We start from the raw sequence: 21,425 nt of genomic DNA, 5'->3' as shown, positions 1-21,425 counted from the left end.
ATAATTTTTTATTATAATGTTTTATTATAATATGTTTATTATAATGTGTTTTTTATGATGTGTTTATTATAATGTGTTAATTGTAATGTTTTATTATAATGTGTTTATTATAATGTGTTTATTATAATGTTTTCTTGTAATGTTTTATTATAATGTGTTTATTATAATGTTTTTTATAATGTTTTTATTATAATGTCCATCCATCCATTTTCTACCGCTTATTCCCTTTGGGGTCGCGGGGGGTGCTGGAGCCTATCTCAGCTACAATCGGGTGGAAGGCGGGGTACATCCTGGACAAGTCGCCATCTCATCGCAGTTTATTATAATGTTTTAATTATAATGTTTTATTATAATGCGTTTATTATAATGTTTTAATTGTAATGTTTTATTATAATGTGTTTATTATAATGTGTTTATTATAATGTTTTCTTGTAATGTTTTATTATAATGTGTTTATTATAATGTTTTATTATAATGTTTTTATTAAAAATGTGTTAATTATAATGTTTTTATAATGTTTTTATTATGTTTTATTATAATGTTTTAATTATAATGTTTTATTATAATGCGTTTATTATAATGTTTTACTATAATGTTTTATTATGATGTTTTTATTATAATGTTTTAATTATAATGTTTTATTATAATGTGATTATTGTAATGTTTTATTATAATTTTTTATTATAATGTGTTCATTATAATGTTTTGATACAATGTGTTTATTGTAATGTTTAATTATAATGTTTTTATCATAATGTTTTATTATGATGTGTTTGATGGGTCCTACTTTTCTACCTTCAGGTACTCAAAGCGCTTTTGACACTTTTTACACATTCACTCATTCACACACACACATTCACACACACATTTACACACACATTCACACACACACACACACACACACACACACACACACACACACACACACACACACACACACACACACACACACACACACACACACACACAAATTCACACACATTTTTACACACACACTCACACACACATTCACACAAACGTTCACACAATCATACACACACACACACACACACACAAATTCACACACATTTTTACACACACACTCACACACACATTCACACAAACGTTCACACAATCATACACACACACACACACACACACACACACACACACACACACACACACACACACACACACACACACACACACACACACACACACACAGACACACAGACACACACACAGAGCAATGCTTGTGTCATGTGCGTGACCCAAACCTTCCTTTGTTACGTCCTAATACTTTGTTGTCCTATGTTGTCGTTTTATTAAAGTAGCAATGATAGTCACACACACACACACACACACACACACACACACACACACACACACACACACACACACACACACACACACACTAGGTGTGGTGAGATTATTCTCTGCATTTGACCCATCACCCTTGATCATCCTCTGGGAGGTGAGGGGAGCAGTGAGCAGCAGTGGTGGCCGCCCCCGGGAATCATTTTTGGTGATTTAACCCCCAATTCCATGCCTTGATGCTGAGTGCCAAGCAGGGAGGTAATGGCTCCCATTTTTATAGTCTTTGGTATGACTCGGCCGGGGTTTCAACTCACAACCTACCCATCTCAGGGCGGACACTCTAAACTTATGTCGTCCTATGTGGTGGTCCTACGTGGTGGTCCTATGTGGTGGTCCTATGTGGTGGTCCTATGTGGTGGTCCTACGTGGTGGTCCTATGTGGTGGTCCTATGTGGTGGTCCTATGTGGTGGTCCTACGTGGTGGTCCTACATGGTGGTCCTACGTGGTGGTCCTATGTGGTGGTCCTACGTGGTGGTCCTATGTGGTGGTCCTATGTGTTGGTCCTACGTGGTGGTCCTATGTGGTGGTCCTATGTGGTAGTCCTATGTGGTGGTCCTATGTGGTGGTCCTATGTGGTGGTCCTATGTGGTAGTCCTATGTGGTGGTCCTATGTGGTGGTCCTTTGTGGTGGTCCTATGTGGTGGTCCTATGTGGTGATCCTATGTGGTGGTCCTATGTGGTGGTCCTACGTGGTGGTCCTATGTGGTGGTCCTATGTGGTGGTCCTATGTGGTGGTCCTATGTGGTGGTCCTATGTGGTAGTCCTATGTGGTGGTCCTATGTGGTGGTCCTATGTGGTGGTCCTACGTGGTGGTCCTATGTGGTAATCCTATGTGGTGGTCCTTTGTGGTGGTCCTATGTGGTGGTCCTATGTGGTGGTCCTACGTGGTGGTCCTATGTGGTGGTCCTATGTGGTGGTCCTACGTGGTGGTTCTATGTGGTGGTCCTATGTGGTAGTCCTATGTGGTGGTCCTATGTGGTGGTCCTTTGTGGTGGTCCTATGTGGTGGTCCTATGTGGTGGTCCTACGTGGTGGTCCTTTGTGGTGGTCCTTTGTGGTGGTCCTATGTGGTGGTCCTATGTGGTGGTCCTATATGGTGGTTCTACATGGTGGTCCTATGTGGTGGTTCTATGTGGTGGTCCTTTGTGGTGGTCCTATGTGGTGGTCCTATTAGGTGGTTGTACATGGTGGTCCTATGTAGTGGTTCTATGTGGTGGTCCTTTGTGGTGGTCCTTTGTGGTGGTCCTATGTGGTGGTCCTATGTGGTGGTCCTATATGGTGGTTCTACATGGTGGTCCTATGTGGTGGTCCTATGTGGTAGTCCTATGTGGTGGTTCTATGTGGTGGTCCTTTGTGGTGGTCCTATGTGGTGGTCCTATGTGGTGGTTGTACATGGTGGTCCTATGTGGTGGTTCTATGTGGTGGTCCTTTGTGGTGGTCCTATGTGGTAGTCCTATGTGGTGGTTCTATGTGGTGGTCCTTTGTGGTGGTCCTATGTGGTGGTCCTATGTGGTGGTTGTACATGGTGGTCCTATGTGGTGGTTCTATGTGGTGGTCCTTTGTGGTGGTCCTATGTGGTGGTCCTATGTGGTGGTTCTACATGGTGGTTCTATGTGGTGGTTCTATGTGGTGGTCCTTTGTGGTGGTCCTATGTGGTGGTCCTATGTGGTGGTCCTATGTGGTGGTCCTATGTGGTGGTTCTACATGGTGGTCCTATGTGGTGGTTCTATGTGGTGGTCCTTTGTGGTGGTCCTATGTGGTGGTCCTATGTGGTGGTTCTACATGGTGGTCCTATGTGGTGGTTCTATGTGGTGGTCCTTTGTGGTGGTCCTATGTGGTGGTCCTATGTGGTGGTCCTATGTGGTGGTCCTATGTGGTGGTCCTATATGGTGGTTCTACATGGTGGTCCTATGTGGTGGTCCTATGTGGTAGTCCTATGTGGTGGTTCTATGTGGTGGTCCTTTGTGGTGGTCCTATGTGGTGGTCCTATGTGGTGGTTGTACATGGTGGTCCTATGTGGTGGTTCTATGTGGTGGTCCTTTGTGGTGGTCCTATGTGGTGGTCCTATGTGGTGGTTCTACATGGTGGTCTATGTGGTGGTCCTTTGTGGTGGTCCTATGTGGTGGTCCTATGTGGTGGTCCTATGTGGTGGTCCTATGTGGTGGTTCTACATGGTGGTCCTATGTGGTGGTTCTATGTGGTGGTCCTTTGTGGTGGTCCTATGTGGTGGTCCTATGTGGTGGTTCTACATGGTGGTCCTATGTGGTGGTTCTATGTGGTGGTCCTTTGTGGTGGTCCTTTGTGGTGGTCCTATGTGGTGGTCCTATGTGGTGGTCCTATGTGGTGGTTCTATGTGGTGGTCCTTTGTGGTGGTCCTATGTGGTGGTTCTATGTGGTGGTCCTATGTGGTGGTCCTATGTGGTGGTCTTACGTGGTGGTCCTACGTGGTGGTCCTACGTGGTGGTCCTATGTGGTGGTCCTATGTGGTGGTCCTATGTGGTGGTACTATGTGGTGGTCCTATGTGGTGATCCTATGTGGTGGTTCTATGTGGTGGTCCTATGTGGTGGTACTATGTGGTGGTCCTATGTGGTGATCCTATGTGGTGGTTCTATGTGGTGGTCCTATGTGGTGGTAGCACGTATCCAACACTTTGGAGGGATTGTCTCTCCAAGAGCTAGTGGGCAGCCTAGGACAAGGTCAGCTCTCTTGGTTGATTTATTGCTCATTTTCTTGTTGTGTGCTACTTTAGTAGCTGTGTGCAGACAGGAAGTGACATCATGTCTTCTACTTCCTGTCTGCTCTTCATGACTTGTGAGGACTTTAGAAGGAGCTCCTTCAGTGAATCAAGTCTACTTTGTCTTCTTCATCCTTCTCACCTATCAGTTAGTACATGATTGACCTATGAGTTTGTACATGATTGAGTTATGAGTTAGTAGATGTTTGAGGTATGAGTTTGTACATGATTGAGGCATTAGTAAGTAGATGATTGAGGTATGAGTTAGTAGATGATTGAGTGACGTCACTGCACGTACAAATATCCTACACACGCGCACGCACGCACGCACCTTCCCGCTGCTCGGAGTTGGGGCGCGCCTCCCCAAAATGTCGCGAGCGGCCGCGGAATCATGAAGCTTCCACTCTGCGTCCTCACCTTTGCGCACCTGCTGTGCGCACAGTGCGCGCATGAGCACGAGCATGAGGAGGAAGAGGAGGAGGAGGAGGAAGGTCGCAGGACGTGTCGGCTCTACTGCCGCGTGGGCATCGGCTTCCACCTTCAGATCCACCGCGACGGCGCGGTCAACGGCAGCCATCAGCCCGACCACCGCAGTAAGTCTCCGTGCTTTTATTTTGAAGGTCTGTCAGCAGCTGCTCTCAGATGTTGGCCTGGCAGGTAAAGGTGTTTTCTAATGTTGCATCCATGGAAATTAATCTGTTAATCTGTTATGAAGTGTAGCTGTCAATCTGTTATGAAGTGTAGCTGTCAATCTGATATGAACTGTAGCTGTCAATCTGTTATGAAGTGTAGCTGTCAAATTCGGGGCCCCGGGCCAAGGCCACTTCTCACCTGCCACTTCATTTAAATGGCTTGCTAAACATAAAAGGCCTCAATAAAATACTTTTCTTTTCAACTGTAAGTTTAACTTTTTCAAATATATTTGTATTTATTTTCATTTTATTTCAACTGTAATATCATCTTTTTTTTTTAAATAAATGATTATGTTTTATTTGAACTTTATTTCAGCTGTAATATTTATTATCTGTTAATGAAAGAAATATCATATACATTATTTTTGTTCAAATCAAAATAAATACTTGACTTATGATTCTGTCATGTCTTTTGATCATGTTTTGTTTTAGTTATGTCCTCTTTGGTTTTTGGTCACTCCCTTGTTTTGTTTCCATGGTTACCCATTAGTTTTACCTGCTCCACGTTTGAACTCACACACCTGTCACCAATCATGTCACTCTTATTTAAGCCTGTCTTTTTCTGTTGGTCGGCCTGGTGACATCATCTGCTGTTACCTTGTCACTCATGCGTTCATTCCATGCCATTGTTCCATCATCCTTTCCATGCTTGTTCCAAGTAAGTTTTTGTTTATTCATGTCACGTTTAGCAGTTCTTTTGTTTCATGTCCTTAGTCTACGTTAAGTGTAAGTTTTTGTTTCTTAGTCAAGTTTGTACCTCCGCCTTGTGCGCACCTTTTGTTTGTTCCTTTTGTTAGTGTTTAAAATAAATCATGTATTTATCTCCAAGCCATGTCCGATCCAACTATTCCTGCATCTGGGGAAAACAAACACCCCGCCAAAGTCCACGTCGTGACAGATTCCAAACAATCAAATTAAAGATTGTAAAAACAAGAATACATTTTACCGTTAAAAAAATAATAATAAGGGCAGCTCAGTCTTCAGAATTTTATTGTATAGAAAAAAACAAAACAGTGTCAACGTTTTAAATGTATATTAATGTATTGTTAAAAAAACCACCTATATTTATTTGAAGGTTGAATAAAACTACCTAATAACTAAGGTGCCAGAATTTTACCTAAAAAAAATGGTATCGTTTTTACGTTTGTAGTATATATACACTGGGAGAAAAAGAAAAAAAGGAAGATTTTACAGTTACAGCCAAAATGTTACCATTAAAAAAACAAAACAGTATTTTTTTCATTTATATTAAAATATACTGTAAAAAAGCCCCAGAAAAAACATATATTTTATGGTTAAATAACACAAACTAGCAGCCAAGTTGCCGGAGTTTTACCATAAAAAGTGGTACCCTTTTTCCATTTGTAGTAATACACTGTAAAAACAACAACAAAAAAAACAATAAATGTTGAGGTTAAAAAAACTCAACCTAGATTGGCTGAATTTTACCAAATAAAAAAATAGATGTTACAGTTAAAAAGAAAGTTGACAAATGTTTACCATGAGAAAAACAACCAAACGGTGGAACCATTTTTTTCATGTATTTTAATATACTGAAACAAACACAACACAATAAAAACAAAGTGTATTTCAAGGTTTAATAAAACTAACTATTAGCTCAGTTGCCAGAATGTGACCATGACAAAAATAGTGGTACCCTTTTTCTATTTGTAGTACCGGTAATATATAATATACAAATGTGTGTATTTTTATGCAAACAGAAGGAGCTTTTCTAAAATTTTTTGAAAAAATGTGTTTATAATAATTGTACCAAATAATACTTTGACAGAATTGGTTTGAATCGAGAAATTGGTTCAGAATCAAATCTTCACCCGAGGAATCAGAATGGGATGGAATCCTTCGGAGCCAAACCATTATAAGACATCACATTGCTGTGAAAATCAGGAGCTTGAATGTCCAGACTGTGTGAAAGTCCGCCCCCTAGTGTCCAGAGTGTGTGAAAGTCCTCCCCCTAGTGTCCATAGTGTGTGAAAGTCCGCCCCCTAGTGTCTATAGTGTGTGAAAGTCCGCCCCCTAGTATCCAGACTGTGTGAAAGTCCGCCCCCTAGTGTCCAAAATGTGTGAAAGTCCGCCCCCTAATGTCCAGACTGTGTGAAAGTCCGCCCCATAGTGTCCAGAGTGTGTGAAAGTCCACCCCCTAATGTCCAGACTGTGTGAAAGTCCGCCCCCTAGTGTCCATAGTGTGTGAAAGTCCGCCCCCTAGTGTCCAGACTGTGTGAAAGTCCGCCCCTTAGTGTCCATAGTTTGTGAAAGTCCGCCCACTAGTGTCCAGACTGCGTGAAAGTCTGCCCCCTAGTGTCCATAGTGTGTGAAAGTCCGCCCCCTAGTGTCCAGAGTGTGTAAAAGTCCCCCCCCTAGTGTCCAGACTGTGTAAAAGTCCGCCCCCTAGTGTCCATAGTGTGTGAAAGTCCGCCCCCTAGTGTCCAGACTGTGTGAAAGTCCGCCCCCTAGTGTCCAGACTGTGTGAAAGTCCGCCCCCTAGTGTCCAGACTGTGTAAAAGTCCGCCCCTTAGTGTCCATAGTGTGTGAAAGTCCGCCCACTAGTGTCCAGACTGTGTGAAAGTCCGCCCCTAGTGTCCATAGTGTGTGAAAGTCCGCCCCCTAGTGTCCATACTGTGTGAAAGTCCGCCCCCTAGTGTCCAGACTGTGTGAAAGTCCGCCCCCTAGTGTCCAGACTGTGTGAAAGTCCGCCCCCTAGTGTCCAGACTGTGTGAAAGTCCGCCCCCTAATGTCCAGACAGTGTGAAAGTCCGCCCCCTAGTGTCCAGACTGTGTGAAAGTCCGCCCCCTAGTGTCCAGACTGTGTGAAAGTCCGCCCCCTAGTGTCCATAGTTTGTGAAAGTCCGCCCCCTAGTGTCCAGACTGTGTGAAAGTCCGCACCCTAGTGTCCATAGTTTGTGAAAGTCCGCACCCTAGTGTCCAGACTGTGTGAAAGTCCACCCCCTACTGTCCAGACTGTGTGAAAGTCTCCCCCCTAGTGTCCATAGTGTATGAAAGTCCTCCCCCTAGTGTCCATAGTGTGTGAAAGTCCGCCCCCTACTGTCCAGACTGTGTGAAAGTCTTCCCCCTAGTGTCCATAGTGTATGAAAGTCCGCCCCCTAGTGTCCAGACTGTGTGAAAGTCTTCCCCCTAGTGTCCATAGTGTGTGAAAGTCCGCCCCCTAGTGTCCAGACTGTGTGAAAGTCCGCCCCCTAGTGTCCAGACTGTGTGAAAGTCCGCCCCCTAGTGTCCAGACTGTGTGAAAGTCCGCCCCCTAGTGTCCATAGTGTGTGAAAGTCCGCCCCCTAGTGTCCAGACTGTGTGAAAGTCCGCCCCCTAGTGTCCAGACTGTGTGAAAGTCCGCCCCCTAGTGTCCATAGTTTGTGAAAGTCCGCTCCCTAGTGTCCAGACTGTGTGAAAGTCTTCCCCCTACTGTCCAGACTGTGTGAAAGTCTTCCCCCTAGTGTCCAGACTGTGTGAAAGTCCACCCCCTAGTGCCCATAGTGTGTGAAAGTCCGCCCCCTAGTGTCCAGACTGTGTGAAAGTCCGCCCCCTAGTGTCTGAGTGGGATGTTTGAACAAGTCTTTTGTGTCCTCCCAGGTGTCCTGGAGCTGTTTGCCGTGTCCCAGGGGGTGGTGGGCATCCGGGGGGTCTACAGTCACAGATTCCTGGCCATGAACAAGAAAGGACGACTACACGCCACCGTGAGTGCTACCACACGATGCTAGCAGTTAGCTAACACAAGTCATATTTTGTAAATGTTGATGTGAAAGTGTTTGGTGAAGCTCCCTCAGCAGCTCACCTCTCTCCCAACACCATACAACAAGGTGTGATGTGTTAAAGCGTGATGTTTTATACAATGTTTGTGTAACATTGGCTGCAGGAAGCTCACGGACTCTCTTCCTGTAAAGCAGTCAGGTTCTCTCTAACTTCCTGTAGAGCAGTCAGGTACTCTCTAACTTCCTGTAGAACATTCAGGTACTCTCTAACTTCCTGTAGAGCAGTCAGGTACTCTCTAACTTCCTGTAGAGCAGTCAGGTACTCTCTAACTTCCTGTAAAGCAGTCAGGTACTCTCTAACTTCCTGTAGAGCATTCAGGTACTCTCTAACTTCCTGTAGAGCAGTCAGGTACTCTCTAACTTCAGTCTTCTCTAGTGTGATGACATTATCTAAATGAGCAAAGATTCATAATCAAGATGAATAAAAAATGTATTTTCTGTGCACTTTGTCCGTAAGAGCAAATGCTAATGCTAATGCACGTTAGCATCTTTGCTCCTAAAACAAACTGATCTTTTTTTAGTCGCAACCTTGAAGACTTTTTCAAAGCCCAAACGGACAGAAGACTTAAATCCTCTCATCACAGTGTTGACTGGACCCCGGCCCGCAGGCAGGTTGGCAGGCAGCCAGCCAGCTAGCGCATTAGAGAAGTCCTGCCTGGGATGTTGGATAAGAAAAGGAGGTCATCCAGCAGGACCCTCAGGACTGTTCAATCCATTTCAATACTTTCACTGCAATCTATTTGTGGCAGCCGCTTGGAGGCGGGGCATGATTCCTGACACGTTGTATGGACGCTGTGGGAGGGACTTAAGGTCAACAAGAAGAAGACAAACACAACCAACACAACCTCGCTAGTCACTCTTTGGACTAAACTTCTGAAGGACTCAGGGTTGGGGGTCACATGACCTCAGTGTTGGGTGTCACATGACCTCAGTGTTGGGTGTCACATGAAGGAGCAGGAAGTGGGTAAGGAAACAGCAACAGAGGATGTTTGGTTCCGAGCAGGGATATTTTGAGCATGTGGTCCTAGGGCAGGGAGTTTTATACAGTGGAAAATTACATTTTGAAAAGCAATACAATAAATATTGTTGCCTTGAGGGCTTCCGTCACTTTTGGTTAAAAGTCCAGAGGACCCAAAAGGGTCTCAGTCATTAAAGGCCTACTGAAAGCCACTACTACCGACCACACAGTCTGATAGTTTATATATCCATCCATCCATCCATCTTCCTCCGCTTATCCGAGGTCGGGTCGCGGGGGCAGCAGCCTAAGCAGGGAAGCCCAGACTTCCCTCTCCCCAGCCACTTGGTCCAGCTCCTCCCGGGGGATCCCGAGGCGTTCCCAGGCCAGCCGGGAGACATAGTCTTCCCAACGTGTCCTGGGTCTTCCCCGTGGCCTCCTACCGGTCGGACGTGCCCGAAACACCTCCCTAGGGAGGCGTTCGGGTGGCATCCTGACCAGGTGCCCGAACCACCTCATCTGGCTCCTCTCCATGTGGAGGAGCAGCGGCTTTACTTTGAGCTCCTCCCGGATGACAGAGCTTCTCACCCTATCTCTAAGGGAGAGACCCGCCACCCGGCGGAGGAAACTCATTTGGGCCGCTTGTACCCGTGATCTTGTCCTTTCGGTCATGACCCAAAGCTCATGACCATAGGTGAGGATGGGAACGTAGATCGACCGGTAATCAAGAGCTTTGCCTTCTGGCTCAGCTCCTTGTTCACCACAACAGATCGATACAGCGTCCGCATTACTGAAGACGCCGCACCGATCCGCCTGTCAATCTCACGATCCACTCTTCCCCCACTCGTGAACAAGACTCCGAGGTACTTGAACTCCTCCACTTGGGGCAAGATCTCCTCCCCAACCCGGAGATGGCACTCCACCCTTTTCCGGGCGAGAACCATGGACTCGGACTTGGAGGTGCTGATTCTCATCCCAGTCGCTTCACACTCGGCTGCGAACCGATCCAGTGAGAGCTGAAGATCCTGGCCAGATGAAGCCATCAGGACCACATCATCTGCAAAAAGCAGAGACCTAATCCTGCAGCCACCAAACCAGATCCCCTCAACGCCTTGACTGCACCTCGAAATTCTGTCCATAAAAGTTCAGAACAGAATGGGTGACAAAGGGCAGCCTTGGCGGAGTCCAACCCTCACTGGAAACGTGTCCGACTTACAATGCGGACCAAGTTCTGACACTGATCATACAGGGAGCGGACTGCCACAATCAGACAGTCCGATACCCCATACTCTCTGAGCACTCCCCACAGGACTTCCCGGGGGACACGGTCCAATTCCTTCTCCAAGTCCACAAATCACATGTAGACTGGTTGAGCAAACTCCCATGCACCCTCAAGGACCCTGCCCAGAGTATAGAGCTGGTCCACAGTTCCACGACCAGGACGAAAACCACACTGTTCCTCCTGAATCCGAGGTTCGACTATCTGGCGTAGCCTCCTCTCCAGTACACTTGAATAGACCTTACCGGGAAGGCTGAGGAGTGTGATCCCACGATGGTTGGAACACACCCTCCGGTTCCCCTTCTTAAAGAGAGGAACCACCACCCCGGTCTGCCAATCCAGAGGTACCGCCCCCGAGTAGTTTATATATCAATGATGAAATCTTAACATTACAACACATGCCAATACGGCCGGGTTAGTTTAATAAAGTGCAATTTTAAATTTTGCGCGAAATATCCTGCTGAAAACGTCTCGGTATGATGACGTCAGCGCGTGACGTCACGGATTGTAGAGGACATTTTGGGACAGCATGGTGGCCAGCTATTAAGTCGTCTTTTTTCATCGCAGTATTCTGGACATCTGTGTTGGTGAATCTTTTGCAATTTGTTCAATGAACAATGGAGACAGCAAAGAAGAAAGCTGTAGGTGGGAAGCGGTGTATTGCGCCCGGCTGCAGCAACACAAACACGGCCGGTGTTTCATTGTTTACATTCCCGGAAGATGACAGTCAAGCTTTACCATTGGCCTGTGGAGAACTGGGACAACAGAGACTCTTACCAGGAGGACTTTGAGTTGGATGCGCAGACGCGGTACCGTGAGTACGCATGCAGCTGCGGCTTCCAAACATTTGATGGCTTGCCCGTACGTGCGTGCCGCTATGTGCATGTCACGTACGTAACTTTGGGGAAATATATGTGCTGTATGAACTTTGGGGAGGTGAACGCTACTTTGGGCTGTGGGATTGAGTGTGTTGTGCAGGTGTTTGACTTGTATTGGCGGGAGGGGGGAGGTGTTTGTTATGCGGGATTAATTTGTGGCATATTAAATATAAGCCTGGTTGTGTTGTGGCTAATAGAGTATATTGTGTTTATTTACTGTTTTAGTCATTCCCAGCTGAATATCAGGTCTCACAGCATCTTCCCTATCTGAATGGCTCCCACTGCCCTCTAGTCCTTCACTCTCACTTTCCTCATCCACAAATCTTTCATCCTCGCTCAAATTAATGGGGAAATCCTCGCTTTCTCGGTCCAAATCGCTGGTGGCCATGATTGTAAACAATGTTTGGATGTGAGGAGCTCCACAACCTGTGACGTCACGCTACTCGTCTGCTACTTCCGCTACAGGCAAGGATTTTTTATCAGCCACCAAAAGTTGACAACTTTATCGTGGATGTTCTCTACTAAATCCTTTCAGCAAAAATATGGCAATATGATGAAGTATGACACATAGAATGGACCTGCTATCCCCGTTTAAATAAGAACATCACATTTCAGTAGACCTTTAAAGTGTTCATTTGTATTTCACTTTTCTTTAGATGGACTTCAGATCTATTTGTTGATGTCATTTCAGGTTTACACAAGTTTGACTTTTTAAAATTCCTTTTAGTCTAAACCCTCTTTTTTAATGTGAAAACAAACAAACAAACAAACAAACTATGCAATATTTCCTCCCAAAATGTTCAACTTGGAATTTTGATGTGAAGTCACCTTAAATAGGTCAAGTATTTTCTTTTGTTATTCTTTTTCTGAGCAATGACATAAATAAAACAAATCCAATTAAATTAAAGGTCTCAAGGCTCCAAAAGTGTCCCACTCACAAGTATCAATATATATTATTTTTAACCTCAACACTTAAATCTTCAGATCAGTCAATTATACGTTTGTATTCTTTTTTGAGCAATGACAAAACAATAAAACAATCCCACTAAAGGTCTCAGGGCTCCAAAAGGGTCCCACTCATAAAAGTGTTAAATATATATATTATTTTTATCCGTCTGTGAATTAAACCTTTTTATTATTTTTTGAGCAATGAGATTTTTACAGTAAAAAACAACAACTTTGTGTTATTAGTGTCAATATTCCAACATTTCCCTCATCACATCACACTTCTCTGTTCTTTTATTCCACTTTTTCTTGTGTTGTGTCATTTTGAAGACACGCGGTGACAAAATGAGCCGCAGGACAGCAGGGTTAGCATCATTAGCATGTTAGCATGAAGATTGAGGGTTGAGGTCAGGCAGGTTGAAACTACAAATTAGCTTTAGCAAGCAATTAGTGTCTCTTGCAATCAAGACCATGAAGTTGTCTTAGGTCTTGGTCCTCCTTCTTAGTCCTGTGACGGTAAAGTGCCAAGGAGTGTATAAGACCTGGAAAGTGTTCTGAAATCTAAAGTGGACCTTCTTGACTCCTAGGAGTCGTTTACGGACGACTGCAAGTTCCGCGAGCGCTTCCAGGAGAGCGGCTACAACACGTACGCCTCGGTGGTCCACGGGAGGACCAGGACCGGCCGGGCCTGGTTGGTGGCGCTCAACAAACGAGGGAAAGCCAAAATGGGCTCCAGTCCCAGGGTCAAGCCCCGGCACGTCTCCACCCACTTCCTGCCCAGGGTCGGCCTGCACGACCAGCGTGGCTTCACCGTCGCCCACGGCAACAGAGCTCCGCCGCGGAAGGCCAAAGTCCGGCAGGCGCCCAGACAAGTCAAGTACTGGCCCAAGTACCGCTTTGGATAAAGGCTCTACCACCATCTAAAGCTCACACTTTTTTGGTCTGATCTCACTGCAACATTTGCACTCTTTTGGATGCTAACCCTGCTAGCAAACCATGCTAGCCAACGCTAACTCCAAGTTAGCTAATCAGTCCCAAGGAGCTTCGTTTGGGTTTTTAGCGCCAAACTTTTTATTTTGACGCTGGATTTGTGCAGCGGAATTTTTGGCGTTTGATTTTTGTCAACTGAATGTTTTTGACATGAAATGTTGCTGACAAGGTCATTGAAAGTTGCTGACAAGGTCATTGCAAGACAATTTGTTGGCAAAAAGTGTTTTTCAAACTGAGTGTATGAAAACAGAAGCCTTGATATTATGTGAGTATTCTGCACAACTTGATGGTAAAAACCCGTCTGACGCGCACGAAACAAGCCCCGCCCACGAAACAAGCCCCGCCCACTCTGTATGAAGCTCACTTCAGTCTTCACAAGTCACTCTTGCTTTTTGAGGCAGATCATTTTTACACACCACATTTTTTTTTACACTGAATTTTTATACACCAAAGTTTTTACACTACATTTTTATACACTTAATTTTTTTTACAATAATTTTTATACACCAAAATGTTGACACTACAATTGTATACACTTAATTGTTCAGCTCTGAATATTTTACAATGAATTTATATGCACCACATTTTTTCACACTAATTTTTTTTACAATTAATTTTTATACACCAATTTTTTACACTACATTTTTATACACTGAATTTAAAGAAAACTGCATTTGTTTTACACTGAATTTTTTATACACCAACTTTTTTACACTACTTTTTTTTTTACAATGAATTTTTACACATCAATTTTTTACCCTACATTTCAATACAACACATTTTAAAACACTGACTTTTTCAGCACTACATTTTTTACACTGAATTTTTTCTCACAAATATTTTTTACAACAAATTTCTGTGCACCACATTTTTGACACTAGATTTTAAAACAATGAATTTTTAGCACTGAATTTTTTTACACTGAATTTTTATAGACTGCATTTTTTTTACAATACATTTTTATACACCAAAATGTTGACACCACAATTGTATAAACTTAATTGTTCAGCTCTGAATATTTTACACTGAATTTATATGCACCAATTTTTTCACACTATTTTTTTTTACAATTAATTTTTATACACCAATTTTTTTACACTTGATTTTTATACACTGAATTTAAACAAAACTGATTTTTTTTATACTGAATTTTTTTTACACTACTTTATTATACAATGAATCTTTCAGCACTGGTTTTTTTACACAGAATTTTTGTACACTCATTTTTTTACAATGAATTTTTACACATCAATTTTTTACACTACATTTCGATACAACACATTTTAAAACACTGACTTTTTCAGCACTACATTTTTTACACTGAATTTTTTCTCACAATTTTTTTTACAACAAATTTCTGTACACCACATTTTTGACACTAGATTTTTATACACTGGATTTTAAAACACTGAATTTTTAGCACTGAATTTTTTACACTGAATTTTTATACACTGAATTTTTTTTTTACACTAAATGTTTGTACACCAAAATGTTGCCACTACAATTGTATGAACGTAATTGTTCAGCTCTGTATATTTTACACTGAAGTTATATACAACAAATTTGTTCACACTATTTTTTTTTTTACAATGAATTTTTATACACTGAATTTAAACAAAACTGATTTTTTTTACACTGAATTTTTTATACACCAACTTTTTTACACTACTTGTTTTTACAATGAATTTTTACACATCAATTTTTTACACTACATTTCGATACAACACATTTTAAAACACTGACTTTTTCAGCACTACATTTTTTACACTGAATTTTTTCTCACAATTTTTTTTACAACAAATTTCTGTACACCACATTTTTGACACTAGATTTTAAAACAATGAATTTTTAGCACTGAATTTTTTTACACTGAATTTGTATAGACTACATTTTTTGTACAATAAAAGTTTGTACACCAAAATGTTGACACCACAATTGTATAAACTTAATTGTTCAGCTCTGAATATTTTACACTAAATTTATATGCACCAATTTTTCACACTATTTTTTTTTACAATTAATTTTTATACACCAATTTTTTTACACTTGATTTTTATACACTGAATTTAAACAAAACTGATTTTTTTTATACTGAATTTTTTTTTACACTGCTTTATTATACAATGAATCTTTCAGCACTGGGTTTTTTTACACAGAATTGTTGTACACTCATTTTTTTACAATGAATTTTTACACATCAATTTTTTACACTACATTTCAATACAACACATTTTAAAACACTGACTTTTTCAGCACTACATTTTTTTACACTGAATTTTTTCTCACAATTTTTTTTACAACAAATTTCTGTGCACCACATTTTTGACACTAGATTTTTATACACTGAATTTTAAAACACTGAATTTTAAAACACTGCATTTTTTACACTGAATTTTTATACACTGAATTTTTTTTTACACTAAATGTTTGTACACCAAAATGTTCACACTATTTTTTTTACAATGAATTTTTATACACTGAATTTAAACAAAACTGATTTTTTTTACACTGAATTTTTGTACACCAACTTTTTTACATTACTTAGTGTACACAAATTCTGTGTAAAAATTCAGTGCTGAAAAATTCATTATATAAAAAAGTTTTTTTTACAATGAATTTTTACACATCAATTTTTTACACTACATTTCAATACAACACATTTTAAAACACCGACTTTTTCTCACGACCTTTTTTTTACAACAAAATTTGTATCCAGCATATTGATGACACTACATTTTATACACTGGATTTGAAAACACAGAATTTTGAAGGCACACATTTTGCCAACAAATGTTTTCTATGAAAGTGTCGCATCTTTTCATGGAAAAATATTCACTTCACAAAATTCAAAGGCAAAAAATGCTGTCACAAAAAGTCAGGGCCAACAAACAGTTTGTGTAATAAAGACACAAAGAACACATTTCAGGAAACTGCAACGTTGTGATTGCGCTGATTCACACAAATTGTGCAAATTATGCGCAACTTTGTCATTTCCTTCGATCCTATCGCACAAACTTCTCTTTTTCACCAACAAAATGTCTCTTTTAGTTTGTTCCTTGTGTTTGTTCCTTGTGTAACACAACTTATGTTTGTTCCTTGTGTAACACAACTTAGGTTTGTTCCTTGTGTAACACAACTTATGTTTGTTCCTTGTGTAACACAACTTAGGTTTGTTCCTTGTGTAACACAACCTATGTTTGTTCCTTGTGGAACACAACTTAGGTTTGTTCCTTGTGTAACACAACTTATGTTTGTTCCTTGTGTAACACAACTTATGTTTTTTCCTTGTGTAACACAACTTATGTTTGTTCCTTGTGTAACACAACTTAGGTTTGTTCCTTGTGTAACACAACTTAGGTTTGTTCCTTGTGCAACACAACTTATGTTTGTTCCTTGTGTAGACCACAACACAACTTATGTTATGTTTGTTCCTTGTGTAGACCACAACACAACTTGTGTAGACGACAACACAATTTGTGTAGACCACAACACAACTTATGTTATGTTTGTTTCCTTGTGTAGACCACAACACAACTTATGTTATGTTTGTTCCTTGTGTAGACCACAACACAACTTATGTTATGTTTGTTCCTTGTGTAGACCACAACACAACTTGTGTAGACGACAACACAACTTGTGTAGACCACAACACAACTTATGTTATGTTTGTTTCCTTGTGTAGACCACAACACAACTTATGTCTGTTCCTTGTGTAACACAACTTATGCTTGTTCCTTGTGTAGAGGACAACACAACTTATGTTTTTTCCTTGTGTAACACAACGTATGCTTGTTCCTTGTGTAGACGACAACACAACTTATGTTTGTTCCTTGTGTAGACGGCAACACAACTTATGTTTGTTGCTTGTGTGGACGGCAACACAACTTATGTAGACAACAACACAACTTGTGTAGACCAGAACACAACTTATGTTATGTTTGTTTCCTTGTGTAGACCACAACACAACCTATGTTTGTTCCTTGTGTAGACAACACAACTTATGTTTGTTTCTTTGTGTAGACGACAACACAACTTATGTTTGTTCCTTTTGTAGACGCCAACACAACTTATGTTTGTTCCTTGTGTAGACGACAACACAACTTATGTTTGTTCCTTGTGTAGACGACACCACAATTTATGTTAGTTCCTTGTGTAGACGACAACACAACTTATGTCTGTTCCTTGTGTAGACGACAACACAACTTGTGTAGACGACAACACAACTTGTGTAGACCACAACACAACTTATTTTTTGTTTGTTCCTTGTGTAGACCACAACACAACTTGTGTAGACGACAACACAACTTATGTTTGTTCCTTTTGTAGACGACAACACAACTTATGTTTGTTCCTTGTGTAGACGACAACACAACTTATGTTTGTTCCTTGTGTAGACGACAACACAACTTATGTTAGTTCCTTGTGTAGACAACAACACAACTTATGTCTGTTCCTTGTGTAGACGACAACACAACTTGTGTAGACGACAACACAACTTGTGTAGACCACAACACAACTTATTTTTTGTTTGTTCCTTGTGTAGACCACAACACAACTTGTGTAGACGACAACACAACTTATGTTTGTTCCTTTTGTAGACGACAACACAACTTATGTTTGTTCCTTGTGTAGACGACAACACAACTTATGTTAGTTCCTTGTGTAGACCACAACACAACTTATGTCTGTCCTTGTGTAGACGACAACACAACTTGTGTAGACGACAACACAACTTGTGTAGACCACAACACAACTTATGTTTGTTTCTTGTGTAGACCACAACACAACTTGTGTAGACCACAACACAACTTGTGTAGACAACAACACAACTTATGTTTGTTTCTTGTGTAGACAACAACACAACTTGTGTAGACGACAACACAACTTATGTTTGTTTCTTGTGTAGACCACAACCATCAATCATTCAATCAAAGTTGACTTATATAGCCCTAAATCAGGAGTGTCTCAAAGGGCTGCACGAGCCACAACCACACCCTCGGTTCAGATCCCCCATCAGGGCAAGGAAAAACTCACATACGTCAGGTCTCAAGCCATCCAATCCACGTTATTGATATTGCACATTTAAACAACAACAAAGTGCTGCACAACAATATTAAAAATAAGATTCAAATACCATCCTTATCTCCACCAATGACTGAATACAAACAAAATAAATAAATATAAAACGAGTATAAAAACAATATAAAAATAAATATGAATAAAAGCGATTTTAAAGGGTAAAACCAATTAAAACAATAAATAGAAATAAAACAAATCATTTAAAAAGCAGAAATGTTTGATAGGTAAAGCATGTTTAGCCTCATACTTCCTTTTCCGGTCAAATGTGGTGAAAAGTTTGTGTTGCTATGGCAACTGTGGTCGCCAACACGCCGGCAACAAGATGGCGTACGACGTGACGAAATTGTCGAGTCGCTTTTGAGACCGACGAAGATTGTTTGGACTCCAAAGTGACGCCGATGGATTTGTTTCACCTGCAAGTGAGCAAGGTGTGCTGGGTGTTGTTGACACAAACATGTGGCGTCTGTTTACGGCGGGTTTGCGAGCCAGATCCAAACTGGCTTGACGAAACTGCGAAATGAAGATAAACTGTGGAATGTCTCTTGGAGCACGTGCACTAGGCCCTTTAAAGACCAAACATACTTTTTCAAACAAATTATTATTGAAATCGTCATAATAACATTGTTTTAATGTCCTGTACCCTCAAGACCACCAGGACAGAAACTACCATACACATGTCATTTTTAGTCAATAACGGTCATTTAATTAACGCCGTATTAAACAACACTTAATGGAAATCGTGGGTTATTTTTTTATAGTGGCCAATAATCATTTTGTACTTTGATGTTCTGGAAGGAAACACAAAATTGGACAAATCCTGAATGTAGTCTGGCGCCATTAAAAGTTGTTAATAAATCAGACGCCAGGGGGCAGCAAAGTACAAGTCACACTCAATATCTGCTATCATGATTTTTATTGCGCAATATCTCCAATGACATGTTTTATTTGTGTGTACAATCAATATAAATGATGATTTCATATTTATAATGACATGTATTTAGTCTATTATTTGTGTGTACAATCAATATAAATGATGATTTCATATTTATAATGACATGTATTTAGTCTATTATTTGTGTGTACAATCAATATAAAGTGTTTAGTATTATTTGTGTGTACAAACAATATAAATGATAATTTGATATTTCTAATGACATGTATTTAGTGTATTATTTGTGTGTACAAACAATATAAAGTGTTTAGTATTATTTGTGTGTACAATCAATATAAAGTGTTTGAATGATAATTTGTGTGTACAAACAATATAAAGTGTTTAAATGATGATTTGTGTGTACAATCAATATAAAGTGTTTGAATGATAATTTGTGTGTCCAATCAATATAAAGTGTTTAAATGATTGGAATCATCGTCAGTGTGTGTCATGATTGAGTGCATTGCTGTTGTTGTCCAGCAGATGGCAGCGTGGTGCTTGCAATGTTGTGTTTGAACAGCTGTGTGTCTATAAAGAGCAGAAGAAGCATATCTTCCTGCTAATCAGCTGTGATCAATCACACTTGACCTCGCAGGTGGACTCAGGTGAGATGACCTGCACTCTCGGCTCGATACTGCCCGCTTTTGATCAATAAATCACTGTTTTTCCTGGCAGCTGTTGACCTAACTGACAGCTCAGTTCTTCCCTTTGGACCAGGACTTTAGTGACACCTGAGAGCAGGTTCTTCCCTTTGGACCAGGACTTTAGTGACGCCTGACAGCTCAGTTCTTCCCTTTGGACCAGGACTTTAAAGACACCTGACAGCTCAGTTCTTCCCTTTGGACCAGGACTTTAAAGACACCTGACAGCTCAGTTCTTCCCTTTGGACCAGGACTTTAGTGACACCTGACAGCTCAGTTCTTTCCTTTGGACCAGGACTTTAGTGACACCTGAGATCAGGTTCTTCCCTTTGGACCAGGACTTTAGTGACACCTGAGAGCTCAGTTCTTCCCTTTGGACCAGGACTTTAGTGACGCCTGAGAGCAGGTTCTTCCCTTTGGACCAGGACTTTAGTGACACCTGAGAGCAGGTTCTTCCCTTTGGACCAGGACTTTAGTGACACCTGAGAGCTCAGTTCTTCCCTTTGGACCAGGACTTTAGTGACACCTGAGAGCAGGTTCTTCCCTTTGGACCAAGACTTTAGTGACACCTGAGAGCAGGTTATTCCCTTTGGACCAGGACTTTAGTGACACCTGAGAGCAGGTTCTTCCCTTTGGACCAGGACTTTAGTGACACCTGAGAGCAGGTTCTTCCCTTTGGACCAGGACTTTAGTGACACCTGAGAGCAGGTTCTTCCCTTTGGACCAGGACTTTAGTGACACCTGAGAGCAGGTTCTTCCCTTTGGACCAGGACTTTAGTGACACCTGAGAGCAGGTTCTTCCCTTTGGACCAGGACTTTAGTGACACCTGAGAGCAGGTTCTTCCCTTTGGACCAGGACTTTAGTGACACCTGAGAGCAGGTTCTTCCCTTTGGACCAGGACTTTAGTGACACCTGAGAGCAGGTTCTTCCCTTTGGACCAGGACTTTAGTGACACCTGAGAGCAGGTTCTTCCCTTTGGACCAGGACTTTAGTGACACCTGAGAGCAGGTTCTTCCCTTTGGACCAGGACTTTAGTGACACCTGAGAGCAGGTTCTTCCCTTTGGACCAGGACTTTAGTGACGCCTGAGAGCAGGTTCTTCCCTTTGGACCAGGACTTTAGTGATGCCTCACAGCAGGTTCTTCCCTTTGGACCAGGACTTTACG

At 41.6% G+C, this 21,425-nt stretch overlaps 1 protein-coding gene across 1 annotated transcript; it reads left to right on the top strand.

Moving 5' to 3' along the window:
- Nucleotides 1-4,482: 4,482 nt before the first annotated feature.
- Nucleotides 4,483-13,937, top strand: fgf5 (fibroblast growth factor 5). Its single transcript, XM_061931314.2, has 3 exons — nt 4,483-4,684; nt 8,383-8,486; nt 13,206-13,937. Exons 1-3 carry the CDS (start codon nt 4,483-4,485, stop codon nt 13,521-13,523), a joined length of 624 nt encoding a protein of 207 aa, XP_061787298.2. The 3' UTR covers nt 13,524-13,937.
- The last annotated feature ends 7,488 nt before the right edge of the window (nt 13,938-21,425 follow it).

Source organism: Nerophis lumbriciformis, linkage group LG03 (genome assembly GCF_033978685.3).
Source record: "Nerophis lumbriciformis linkage group LG03, RoL_Nlum_v2.1, whole genome shotgun sequence".
NCBI lineage: Eukaryota > Metazoa > Chordata > Actinopteri > Syngnathiformes > Syngnathidae > Nerophis > Nerophis lumbriciformis.
Note: the sequence above shows the minus strand (reverse complement) of the source record. Positions and strands in the feature narration are given on the sequence as shown.